Raw genomic sequence first — 13,089 nt, 5'->3', positions numbered from 1 at the left:
AATTGAGAAGTTTTTTTTCAAAAAAAAAAAAAAAAAAAACAGATAAATAACCGGCACAACTGCACATCCCAGAGGCCCAGAACGTCTCTCCAATTTAGGCAACCAACTTTGCTGAAGTCAAAAGCATCTAAGATAGACTAGTTTAACAGTTACCAGAGAATCAGAATATACACCAACGGGAATGGTGAATCTGCCAAATGATATGACACAAAAAGTATAAGAAACTAGTCAAACATGTATTGAACGCAGAAACTGTTACATAGATGAAGTATACAAAATTGTCCAATCTGACTAGAAACCATCATCAAGAGAAAAAGTACAGTGTAAGACAAACAGGATGTAGAAATTAAAAGACTAATGTGCAAGAACATTCTACAATCTATCATCACTTGTGAAACAAAAAGATCAGACTTGATCAGCACTTAGCAACTCAATGAGCTCTACTTTTTTCAGTTTTGAGTATCCCTTCAAACCACGAGACTTAGCAATAGCTCGCAGTTCAGTCAGCTTCATTTCAGCTAATTCCTCACCAACCTGATGTTGTTCTTCATCATTAGCATCAACATTTTCAAACATTTTGGCAGCATCATCGTCAGCCATCTCATCAAACACATCTTCATCTGAGAAAATCGGCTCAATGTCAGAATGAGCACTAGAATCAACCTTATTTTTGAGAATTCGGCCAAGTTCAGGGTCCAGATGTATGTCCTTTTCTGTCTTATCTGTAGCAGTAGAGGCAACAAGGTTATCCGTACCTCCCTCGTGATAAACAGGCTGAAATTTGGTTCGGGAAACTGGAGATCTACGTTGGAAATTTGACATCGGCCGGTTAACAACTGGGGTCCCACTATCTTGTGCCACATGGTTCACATTGCTATTTAGTTCAGTGTTATTGCCAGCTCTCTCTTCAGAGAATACATTGCTCTGATCTGACTGGTCAAGGACAAAGTTGCTGCTTCTACTGCTGTTGGTTTTCTTCCCTTTCTGAACTGAGTGTTTTCTTAAAAGCTTGAGAAGGGAATCAACAGTTTCACTCTCTTTACCCTTTCCTTGCAACTCTTCAGATTTTTTCTCCTCTTTGATTGCAGCTCTTTCCCGGAGCTGAGCCTGGACCTTTCTGAATAGTTCAACAATCTCCCTTTCCCTTGGACCTGGAGTGGCTGTAGCTTGGAATTTTGAAGTGTTTGATACAGTAAGCAGTGGTCCATTTCGTGAAGATAGCATTTCAGATTCTTCTAAATTATCATAACTGTCTCTCTCTTCATTTTGCCTGTTCCTGCCCCTGGAAAACTTGTTTTGCCTCGAAAAATCTGGATTTCTTTTATGATTGCTGAAGCTAGCATTACATATAAAAGATTTACTCTTGTAAGGAGATTTCAAAGTTAAAATCTTGACCTTCGAAAAGTGCTTATATTCACCACGAGAGGTGACTGCTCTCCCTGATAGTCCTGAGCAGGGAAGACAACTACCTTCTGGGGAACCAAACCCTGAAATAGAACAATAATAGCATATATCTTATAAGTCTTTATATAGGACTTTATGGATATAAGAAAGACACAGATTTTTGTTTTTTGAGTAAAGACTCAGATTATGCATTAGAGGATGTTTCTAAGATAGCTGTATTTTTTTGTTGACGGAATAATCAGCATGTTGTAGGTCATGGAAGAAGCATTCACATTGGCAGAAATTTAAAACTTATCTTGCCCTTCATATGGAAGGGTGACTAAGAAAAGGATCATAGCTGCATAGGAAATAAGATACATAATCTCAGAGCATATACTTTTCACATCTTTTTCCAAGTAAGAGTTTTCATTTACCGTTTAAAGAGCATTCTTTGGGACAACTGTACAATGTTATATCAGATTCGTTCATATGCTTTACATTTTATCTATAGATGTCCAACAGCTATCTATCAATAAGAATTGAAAAGGTCATTAATTCTATTTCCATAAGAAGCATTTACATTTTAAATGATATTTACTGTTGTGGGCTAACAGAATCAATAGTAGTAAAAATAACGACAATGACGATTGCAATAAAAATAACCCAGAAGTCATCATATCTCGATACCCACGATGCATATAATTCATACACTAAAGTGAGGGGGGCAAAGAGTTCCAGAAAGAGCAGAAAGACAACCGAAATGGGCATAAAGAAATATATTGTGAACAAGAGAACATTTGTGCTACTGTTAGCACCTTGCGGAAAGAAAATAAGGTTGGAAGAGATCTTGGCGTGGCCAGGCACACCTATAAAGCTTTCATTCGGTTATGTTTAGATGATCAAGCTGATGTGTGAACTTCAAGGAAAGTTGGACGATCTAAAAACTAAAAAGGATCTAAAGAAAATATAAGTTCCGCTAGATAGGAGCTTGTGGAGTTTTAAAAGAAAACTGTACTTCAAGAAGAGCCAATAATTTGCTATGCATGCCAATAATTCTGCATATTGCTACCTCAAACACCCCCAACACACCGCGCCACCCAGAGAGTTATTCACATTTTCAAATATTTCATGAAAATGTAAATTAAACCACTGCTTACACTATTCAAAAGAAGCTGAACCACTTTAGCTTAATCAATTGCAGCCAATAGTAAACTGCATTGACATAGGAATCCGTGACAAGGACTTCTTGTTCATTTATTTATCAATAGCCTCAACAATAAACAGCACTAAATTTTTCTTTATTACTGAGTATCAGAATGAAAGCGTCCAACTAGAGCAAAATGGATATAGAGGATTCAAATAGCCAAACCCATTAGTTTTGTATTGAAACAGAGTTATTGTCTGTAGTGGCTATTAAGGACTTGCCCTAATTAAACCGGTTAGGGTTAGTGTTCTTTTTTTTTTAAAGTTTAACCATCTGGAACCCACTCCCCCAGATAATCCAGATTCGCGTCAGGTAAACCCAACTAAGGGTAAAGCTTCCTACCAATAAGTTCTCCATTCCCAGGCTCGATGTTAAGAGTGGAGGGATCTCAACCATCCACCACACGCCCCGGTAGTAAACTGGTCAGTGGTTGGACATAGCTAGGGCATTAATAAAAGCACACTAATCAAAAAGACCTCCACTTGTTAACACAAGCATTTCATCAAACACCTTATACGCACAAATGGGACATCATAAACGGGAAAAAGAACACGGAAAAAACATATTTACCTGGAAGATTCCTGGGAGTGAAATCAATGGCGCTCGACATTTTTAGAACTTGAGAAAACATAGGAAAGTGTCTTCAGTCTCAATCAGACTTTCGCATTTTCGTTGTTCGGCTCTATACTGGCTTTAGCTTCTGTTGCCTTTTATATATCGTTCCCTGATAAGGGGAGGTTTTAGATATATTGACCATTTTCGTAGGGGTCAGAAGGGGAATATCGCGTAATTTCAAATTTTAGTCAAACACAGTTCGTTTGGTTTTGTATGTATCACTTTACCCCCTTACAGTTTTGGTTTCTTATAGTTTTAGGTCTCTTAGGGTGTGTTTGGTATGAAAGAAAATATTTTCTAATTTTCCCATGTTTGGTTAGTTTAAATGATTTGGAAAATATTTTCTTCATGAACTCATTTTCCTCAAATTGGAGGAAAATATTTTCCCTATTAAGATAAGGAAAATATTTTCCACCTTTCCCACCCTATTCCCCATCCCCACCAAACCACCCCCACCCACATCCCACCTCCACCCCAACCCCCAACCCCTCAACTCACCCCACACCCCCTTCCTAAATAAAAATATTATTAATAGTACTTGCTTTTCATGTTATAGATAGATTTTTTTTTCATTTCAACAAATGAGTATTTTCTTTTCATGATGTAGAAAAAGTATTATCTTTCATTTCAACAAAATGAGTATTTTTTTTTTATGACGTAGAAAAAGTATTTTCATTTATTTCAATAAAATGATTGCTTTATTTTCATGTTGTAGAAAGAGTACTTTCTTTTTCAACCAAAAAAAGAGTATTTTTTTTATAGTTATGGATCATAAATTTCAACGTTGTTTTGCGTAAAAAAGTAAAGTATCGCATTAGTTACTTTGGGTTTGTCTAAATTTTTAGAAGAATAATTAAATTATTGAAGAAAATAGAGTCCTGAACGTTGGGTATTTGAGGGGGAGCAAGGAAACACAGGGACTTGGGGGAAGGGGGTGAGGAGAGTAACATAAAAAAAATATTTTCTACTCTCTAACCAAACACTAGAAAATATTTTTCGGAAAAAGTTTTCTACTCACCTACTAAACAAGCGAAAATAAGTGATAAAATCACTCATTTTCCATGAAAAACATTTTCCTTCGTAGCAAACACACCTTAATCTTTTTACCATAATTTCTTCTTATAAGGTTGTAATCAATTGTGTAAGTAGATAGCGAAATCGTTTGAGCGTATATTTCAAGTAATTTACTAAATGTTGATAAAAGATAATTTTAAGATTGGTGATAAACAAAAATCTTATAGATAGAGCTAGATAGGAAGACTCAAACCTATACATATACGTGAAGAAAAGAAAAAGTTCGTGAATATAGCTGAATCCAAAGTGCTCGTCATGTTCTGATAATGCATGCTTTTCCTTTTTGACGTCACAAACGGGAAAATATAAATAAGTTAAAAATCGTCTACGCGAAGTTGAATTATGATTTTTGTTATTAAATAAAAGTTAAATTACAAGCGATCCACCTCCATAACTCCATGTATCAGCTATTATTATCCTTAAATTACTTAAATTTAGTATAGCTACTATTACTTAAATTTTAATTTCACAAGTGATATTCACTTGTGACATGATTGGTTATGTTTGAAAATTATTTGTAGAAGAAGTTGGTATGGAAAGCCAAGGTGCTAAAAGTTTGTTATAGAATTATACCACAAAGAGTTGGTAACTTCGAAAGATAATTTTAAGAAAGAACGAAAGAAATTTATCATAAAAAAGAGTAGCGAAAGTACAAAACAATTCAGGAAATCAGAAGGAAAAGGTTTTCTTAAAAGATGGTTTCCCTCTCCACTAAACCATTGATTTTTTCTACTATGTTTCTACTATAAGTTTAAATTTTTGCTTCTTTCTGAGCGTGTGGAAATGCATGTTCTCTTTTTCATTTTGCTATATGGTACATTAAAGGCAGTGATGCCGTCCCTTGACTTAATGGAAATCGTTAACAGATTTATCACTATTAAATATCAAAGGTCGTCACATTTACCATTTTACAGTATTTTTAGTGGAAAGCTATATTCTGAATACGACATCAATTTAAAGGCATCTATACAGGCTTAGTACAGGCAATAATAAGGGGTATTATTACTTTTAGCCTGCACCAGAAATTATTTACATCTGATAGCCGAAAAAAGTGTATAAAATATATATATAACATAATGTATGTATATACAAAAAATATACAAATTTTATACATTTTTTCGACTATTATTTTTACAACGGCTATACATTATCATTTCGCTACAGAGAAAACGACAACTTCGAAAATAAGCACAGGCTCTTTTCAAAATTCTTAGAATTATCAGAGTTTCGTTTTTGACTTGCTTAGCACCCACTTCATTGCCTACTAGGCCACCCTTGGTGCAACGGAAACATGACCTAGTTAAGTAACAGCACATTACGGTCACCCTTCGCCATGCTATCGTCTCAATTTTATTGGATGTCCCCTAACGGACAAGCAAAAACACACTACAAAAAGTTAGGAAAAACTGTTCAAGAAAGTGCTACTATAAAACCAAAACAAGGAGTTACAGTGAGACCTCTCTTCTGATGTTTGGGGAATGGGCGAAGTCGTGCTGTATTAGTGTATTGTTGATAATGGGTCTGTGAAAGGAATGTTCAAGCTACTTTAATAAATACTAGTCTTCTTTGTCAATTGGCCACAACCTGGACGAAAGTGAATCATATTGATATATCTTTTCCAAACTTCCATCCATACAACAGTTTCAGCCTTGAAATACGTTCTAAATAGAACTGAAGCCCTCAAAGGTTTACAGTTCGTACGGCGCCTCATTGAGAGGAAAGATCAACACTTAGGATGACAGCATCTGGTCAAAGGAAAATGTACCAAAATCACTAATACACAACTTTTATTTTTTCCAATGAATTTCGCTCGGATAAATAAGAGGAAACAAGAAAAAGTGGGTACAACCAAATCAGTAATCCTAGGAAATCTTTTCCTCAAAGCACACAACCTATGCTTTGTGACTTCGTGCCATCTCATCAACATCCAGTTCAACTTCAAGGACTGGTGAATCCTTCTGGACGCTAAAGTTACTGATAAAGCAAGACACAGATTAACCACAATCAATAAGAAAGCTTTTTTTCCGATGGACAAGAAAAACAGATTTGCAATAACACAACAAACCTGTTGTTAACAGGACCATGGTCCACTGCTGTCCTCAGGCAATATATAGCCCTGCCAACTATGTCCGTCAAGGAAACAGGGCCAAAAGTTCTGCTATCCTTGGCTTCCTGCTATTGAGAAGACAAGAAAATAACCTAGAGTCAATCAATATTAATATAACAATATTATTTGTGCAGTTGCTATCCTTCCCTCAAAGCATGAGGAAGCAAGCCCAACTATGACTATAATATGAATAATACAGTACTATATACTCAAGTCAGTCCTGTTTTTTTGTTTTTTCGGATAACCCAGAAATTCCTAAGGGTCCAGAGGCGCATGAGTTGAAACCGCTGGTTAATGGACCCACCCCTCTACCCTTCTCCACTTAAATACCAGGCTTCTGTCTGCAGCAAGGTTCGAACTCGTAACGTGCGCGTAACTCACACATCATGAGTTGCGCTCTTACCACTAGACCAAAGCTCTGGGGGCAAGTCAGAAGTCCTATTTTAATCAGCAGCCACTGAAAAACTGAAAACTTAGCTCAAGTATTCATCAGAAGTTTATTTCATTTAATAAACTTACCTCTTCACCATAATTCAAAGAGTTTCTCATTGAAAATGCTGAAGTTTTAGCTGACATACACACATCTCATTATAGGTTTGTTCAGATTCACTACTCACTCTATGCAAGCACCTTAAAAGAATCCCTGGAGAAGGTAAACTTAAACTAATACATAAGACCACTGGCAAATTAAGGTTCCAGTTATGGGGAAAAAACCTCTAAAGTTATAACACATATCTAGACTTTGATACATACTCACAATTTTTGCTGCAGAAGTATTGTATCAACATTATGCGGGGAATAAGTAGTCAAGACTCAGATCACATATACAGAAAATATAATTAAAACATGAGTAAATGACGCTCAAACAGATGCTGGACCAAAGACAAGGATATGACACATATTATAGGACTGTTAGACTAAAATACCATATTGCAATACGCAAAATATTCAAAAATCGTACATGAAGCACATAAGACAAGGTTCACGATTTGAGGCTTTGAGCAAAAGAAGATTTGAGAGAATACAGTCGCATGATATCTTATTCTGGAGATGAAAGCCAATCTATTGCGAGGATCATATACCTTAGGTTTCACATTTTCATTGTCAGCCAGCACCCAACATTGATCCTTTTCAAGGACAAAGGGCTCATCTTTTTCATCAGTGGACACCATCTCATAGCCTTCAACGGCAGCCAATCTACGGACAAGATAATCATCTGACTTTACAGGGTCCTTGAGAACCACAACATCCCCAACAAATACTTTCCTATGAAAAGCACAGATATGAAGTCAGCAATAGCAAAGAGGAACATATGCAGAAAGAGATCCACATAATCGCTTCCACCAGAAGGGAAACAACTAATTTATTTAAACAAAGAGGCAAAGTAAAATGAACATAAACAATAAGATAGCAGTGTGATCACCTCCCTACAGCAATTTATGGTGGTAAGATTTCCTTGCTCATAAAATTTGTCCAGGATAAGAAGAAAAGGAAAACAGACTCATCGCACAACTCTCCAAATCATATATGCCATAGAACCCCCAATTTTAGTCAATAGTTAGGCCAACAGCATGACCAACGGTGATGAAGACATAAGCAGCAACAGCAATTATTTTAAGCTTGATTGTCTATACGCCAGAACAAAGTAACATTTCCTTCGGTAAAGTGCATGAGTAGGAAAATGTAGCTGGCAAATTCAAATGTAACAAAGCTTTAGCAAGGAAGTAATCGATTAACTAATGTGGAGGACAATGACCAACTATTTCTATACTGCAGACATCTGTGAGAACTATTTCTGCAGATATTTGAGTTGAGTGTGGTGATGCATAGACCCCCGAAAGAACTGTTTTGTTGCTGGGAAGGCTGCAAGCTAACAAAGGAGATTATTTGGAATACCATTCCAGCTTGCACCAATACTTGTGTTGGTGAAGGTAACATGTACATCGAAGATTAATCGAGATGTGTGAAAACTAGCTCCAACACTACCGTTATAAAGAAAAATAACTCATTAACTATCAATACTACAAACCTAAATTGTACAGTTTCCTTTATTATAACTATGAGCAAGAAAACCAATTTCTCACTTGAAAATGCCATAAAACCATAAAAGTAGTAGCAAAAGAACAATATTACTAATGGTAAAACGATTCTCCCTTGCTTGTTAATGATTCTTCAAGTAAACACGCTACTAATAAAAGAAAAGAGATCAAAGCAAAAGTGTATTCCAGAACTAAGGCATAGAAAACCATGCATAAGGCATTAAAGGAGAAGTTACGTTGGATCAACCCAAGGTATCTTCCGAACAAGAAGTGTGCCGCCCTGAGCTCCGAGTGTGGGTGCCATCTCCTCTCCTTTGTTAAAGTGCATAAATGTCAATTTACCCTGAAAGAAATTCTTCCATATGGTATCGCCTAATTCTCTATCTGTAATTTGACCTCCTTTGTAGTTCTGCATAGCATTAATATTCAGTTAATCTTTTTCCCTCTACTCAAGAAGTAAAAGTAAATAAATAGAATTTCAAAAAGTAGAAGCTTGACTGATTTTAAGTGCAGAAGAGCAGATGATAATTCAGAATATGGAAACTTGATCTCACGCGGCTTGTGTCTTTAACTTTAACATTCTTAATTTATTGATGATTATAGAATGTTTTGACTTGCATATTGTAGCTTTACAAGTATTAGTTTAGTAAATCTTTAGCACTATTAAAAGGTCAGATTTGTTTCTCTCTTAGTCTTGAGCAGTCCAGTCAGTATTACTTAAATTCCCCCATGAGTAGTAATCTTTCCAAGACTAAGTTGGTTCACCACTCCTTTTAAGTTAGGGAAAGTATGGACTCCAAACGTACGCAAAGCTACTGATTATAGGATTCCAAAGGTGACAAGACCTGCATTTATTAGTACTCCTCCTCTATGCTGGAACTCAAGTTTCCAAAGTTTGAGCACCAAGTTCAAATCGCTACTTTACTAAAATATCAGGTTTATGTTTCCATGAAGATAAAATTAAGAAGGTAATTACTGATTTCTAGTTATTTAAGGGATAAGTTTTAACATAGAAAATTGCAGCTTAAGTTAGAGCACAGTCACGCTCTCGCGTCCAATAGGGGGGATTCTAAAACTTGTATGTTTCCTTGCTGTATTACAGATCTTGCAAAAAAAAAAATTATTAAGTAAGGTGTTATCATTAAAAAGGCATCAAGAACATGCATAAGGAACGATTCTTGCATGATTACCTCATACTTTCAGTAACTTGGTTCAAATGTTGTCGGATAGTAACTCTATTTCAGCTGAACCATGTCAACGTAAAGCATGATAGCAGAGAAAACATACAGATTATCCAAGATTCATGAGAAGTGTCAAGTGGAATCCAAGGACCAAGTCTCAGAACTGAATGGAACGATGTATTCAAACATAATTTTTGTCAAAAGATTTAAAAGATCAATATGCCTTAGTAGGTTGAACTAATATAGTAGCAGACCTACAACTAGCTAGAAAATCTCATAACAAAAAGCGCCAAAAGACAAGCTCATAGGAGAAAAATATATTCAGTCATGTATGAAACTGTTTTTTCCCTATGAATTGGGAAATATCACTTAGTGAATGGGATGGCCGTCACATCCCGATAGAGTGGGAGGATTTGGAATGAAAAACCTCAGGGTGTTCAACAATGCATTGCTTGAGAAATAGTTATGAGATTCAGGATAGAGGAGCACGCTCCTTGGAGGGAGGTGATAATAGAAAAGTATTGGATTATCAAGGGGAGTGGAGGAATATAAAAGTATGAATATCACGGTCTCATATAGGTGTGGTCTTTAAGGGAATATTATGAAGGGGTGGGGAGACTTCACTTGCCACATCACTATGAATATCACGGTTTCATATAGGTGTGGTCTTTAAAGGAATATTATGAAGGGGTGGGGAGACTTCACTTGCCACATCACTTTCAAGGTTGGTGATGGAAGAAGAATGAGTTTTTGGGGACACAGGTGCCGTAAAGAAAACGTGTTGAGAATCGCTTTTCCTAACATATATAGAGTCTCAAGTAAAGCATAAATAGCATTGCAATAGATTCGAAGGATATAAGATGGAGGGGATATAAGATGGAGGGGAGTGCATTAGGATCTCACATTCAGAAGGAACCTACGGGATTGGGAGATGGGTGGAATTCCAAATCCTAGTAGAGTTACTAAGCAAATAGAATACATCGCATATCATGTCAGATACGTGGAGATGGGAGATGGGAGACGGGATAGAAGGACAGGTCTCAGTCAAATCATATTACCATAAACTAATGGTGAGGAACAAAGAGGATTTCCCGCATCTCTCGATTTGGACACGCAAGCCGCAGAGAAAAGTTTGCTTCTTTGCATGATTGGTACTTAGGGGAGCGATACTGAGAGGTTAGAGCCAAGAACCTAAGGAAGAGGAGGATCACTTGGGTAAAAAGCAGCACTGCTAATAATTAATTTGAGAAGGGGCCTCTTGGTGTGAAATACAAACAAACCAGCTTGGCTATAGCTTTTTTCTATTCCCGGACAATTCTTGCAAGAGCTTCAAAAAATTTACTAAAGTCGCAAGCTTTTAATACTAAAGTTGCATTAGGTTCCCATATTTTAATATCAGAACTCCGAACTAACACCGATGAATATTCTTTTTTGCATTTTATGAAATAGGAATGAAATTATATGGGACAAAGTGGGAGTGTCCTCTGTGGAAGACAAGATGCGAGAGGCGAGGCTAAGATGGTTCGACCAAGTTAAAAGGAGGAGTACAGATACTCCAGTCAGGAGGTGTGAAAGGTTGGCCTTGGGGGTAAGAGGAAGGGTAGAGGTAGGCCAAAGAAGTCTTGCGGAGAGGTAATCAGGCGAGACATGGAGCAGCTTGAGCTAACCGAGCACATGACCCTCGTGGAGTTTGAGAATTAAAGTAGAAGGTTAGTAGGCATACGAGTTTTTCCCATTGTCTTCCTTAACTCAATAGTATTAGTGTTAGTATGTTATCCCTTTTATCATTAGCCCTTTGTCTTCCTTAACTCAATAGTATTAGTGTTAGTATGGTATCCCTTTTATCATTAGCTTGCTATTAGCACATATCTTGTATTGGTATTACTTGTCAGTAGTACTCCCTTCGTTTGCTATCAATACATTTCTTGTACTGTTATTCCTTGCTATCAGTACTTCTTTCATATTCTCTATTGCTATCTTGTATTTAGTTTTCTAAATATCTTGTATTGCTATTTCTTGCTATCGGCGCTTCTTCCATCTTTTCTTTAGCCGAGGGTCTATCGAAAACAGTCTTTCTACCCTCCCAGACCCCACTTGTAGGATTACACTGGGTTGTTGGTGTTGTTGTTGCATTTTATGAAAGTTCCACAGCTGACATTAAATTTTCTGTGAAGCCTGTTGTGTTGAAGAAAATCATGTCAAAAGACAGATTTATTTTTTATTTATTTTGCCACAGGAAAACTAGAGAAAAGAAAAGAACCTTTATTCTAAAAACCTGGGAGCCCTCTAATTCCCCAAAAATTATAAGTTAATAGCTTTCTCCAGAAAGACCTACTAATCTTTTAGACATATTTGCTGTATCTACAAAACCCGTGTACTGATTAAACCCTAGAATCATAATATGCAAATAATCAATTGTTACATTATTATAAGAAAAAAGGAGAGTAAATAACCTTCCAGCCAACAGAGGCAGAGTATTCAAGTTTGCTGACAACATATCGGATCCAGGTGGCTGCTGAGACCATGGCTCACTGTCACTCGGCTGCTACTGCTTCTTCTTCTTCTTCTTGCCGTCGTCTTGTTGTCACCGGTTATAGAGTTTTTGGCATTCCCCTTTTTTTCTTTCTTAAACCCTCATATCCATTTTTCTTATTTACTTGTTTTCTTTTTTCTTTTTTTCTTTTTATTTTTGGGTGAAGTCGTAAAGATTAATGGGCAGTTGTGGGCACTGATGTGTAGCGGCTCTACGCCTCTAATATTCACCTAATCACCTGCACAACCCCTCCCCCCCCCCCCCCCCCAAAAGTAACTTATGAAAAATTGAATAAGATATGCAAATATTGTGGTGTATGTAACAATCTTTTACCCATCTTTAACCAATTGGAACGTCTTCCTCACGATATCTGTAGTTTACACTATTTTATTCACTTAATAATAGTTAATTAATAACATTATATATTTTTATCTTAATTTTACACATAAAGTGGATAAAATTAGAAGGCATAATGGTTTGTTTAGCTAATTAAGAGAGTTATTTATCTTTATTTTGTCACATGATTATATAAATTATAATAGAATAAGATTTACTTTTAGAATGCAGTAATATGATTAACTAAATTAGTTCAATAAAAGTATCAAATAAAACAAGATAAACAACTTAACACAATCTTTTTTTACATAAAATAGTAAAAAGAAGTTAAGTAAATTGTAATTCCAATAAATTTTATGATAAAAGTAACATGTCCTTCGTCCAAAAAAATTACAAAGTTCGATGTATAATCAAACCATTGATTTTTCTTTTTCAACATTCTTAGAGTAATCATTTAAAATTTTAAAAATAAAATAAAAGTTATTTATACGAAGATACTTTTGGAAGGACTCTGATACCATACAGTTTGGAAGGATAAACAAACTTAAAATCTTTAAAATCTATATTACTATTATTAATACGCACCTCTTCATCATATTCACTATGATAATTTGAGA

General features: G+C 36.0%; 2 protein-coding genes across 3 annotated transcripts; both read right to left on the bottom strand.

The window, feature by feature from the left end:
• Nucleotides 1-215: 215 nt before the first annotated feature.
• LOC104107250 (rho-N domain-containing protein 1, chloroplastic) lies at nucleotides 216-3,316 on the bottom strand. The gene is made up of 2 exons (XM_009615993.4): nucleotides 3,158-3,316; nucleotides 216-1,487 (listed from the first exon to the last, which is right to left on the bottom strand). Exons 1-2 carry the CDS (start codon nucleotides 3,216-3,218, stop codon nucleotides 406-408), a joined length of 1,143 nt encoding a protein of 380 aa, XP_009614288.1. The 5' UTR covers nucleotides 3,219-3,316; the 3' UTR covers nucleotides 216-405.
• Nucleotides 3,317-5,861: 2,545 nt separating this feature from the next.
• LOC104107251 (mitochondrial ATP-independent inner membrane protease subunit 2-like) lies at nucleotides 5,862-12,386 on the bottom strand. Of its 2 annotated transcripts, none has more exons than XM_018774511.3 (5): nucleotides 12,057-12,386; nucleotides 8,659-8,831; nucleotides 7,466-7,649; nucleotides 6,342-6,451; nucleotides 5,862-6,250 (listed from the first exon to the last, which is right to left on the bottom strand). In XM_018774511.3, the coding sequence occupies exons 1-5, from the start codon at nucleotides 12,126-12,128 to the stop codon at nucleotides 6,169-6,171; spliced, it is 621 nt and encodes a 206-aa protein (XP_018630027.1). In that variant the 5' UTR covers nucleotides 12,129-12,386; the 3' UTR covers nucleotides 5,862-6,168. The 2 variants fall into 2 exon arrangements, with proteins under 2 accessions (XP_018630027.1, XP_009614289.1); XM_009615994.4 differs by having other exon boundaries at nucleotides 6,342-6,448.
• Nucleotides 12,387-13,089: the final 703 nt, after the last annotated feature.

The sequence above is a fragment of the Nicotiana tomentosiformis genome, chromosome 1 (assembly GCF_000390325.3).
Source record: "Nicotiana tomentosiformis chromosome 1, ASM39032v3, whole genome shotgun sequence".
Classification (NCBI taxonomy): Eukaryota; Viridiplantae; Streptophyta; class Magnoliopsida; order Solanales; family Solanaceae; genus Nicotiana; species Nicotiana tomentosiformis.
Note: the sequence above shows the minus strand (reverse complement) of the source record. Positions and strands in the feature narration are given on the sequence as shown.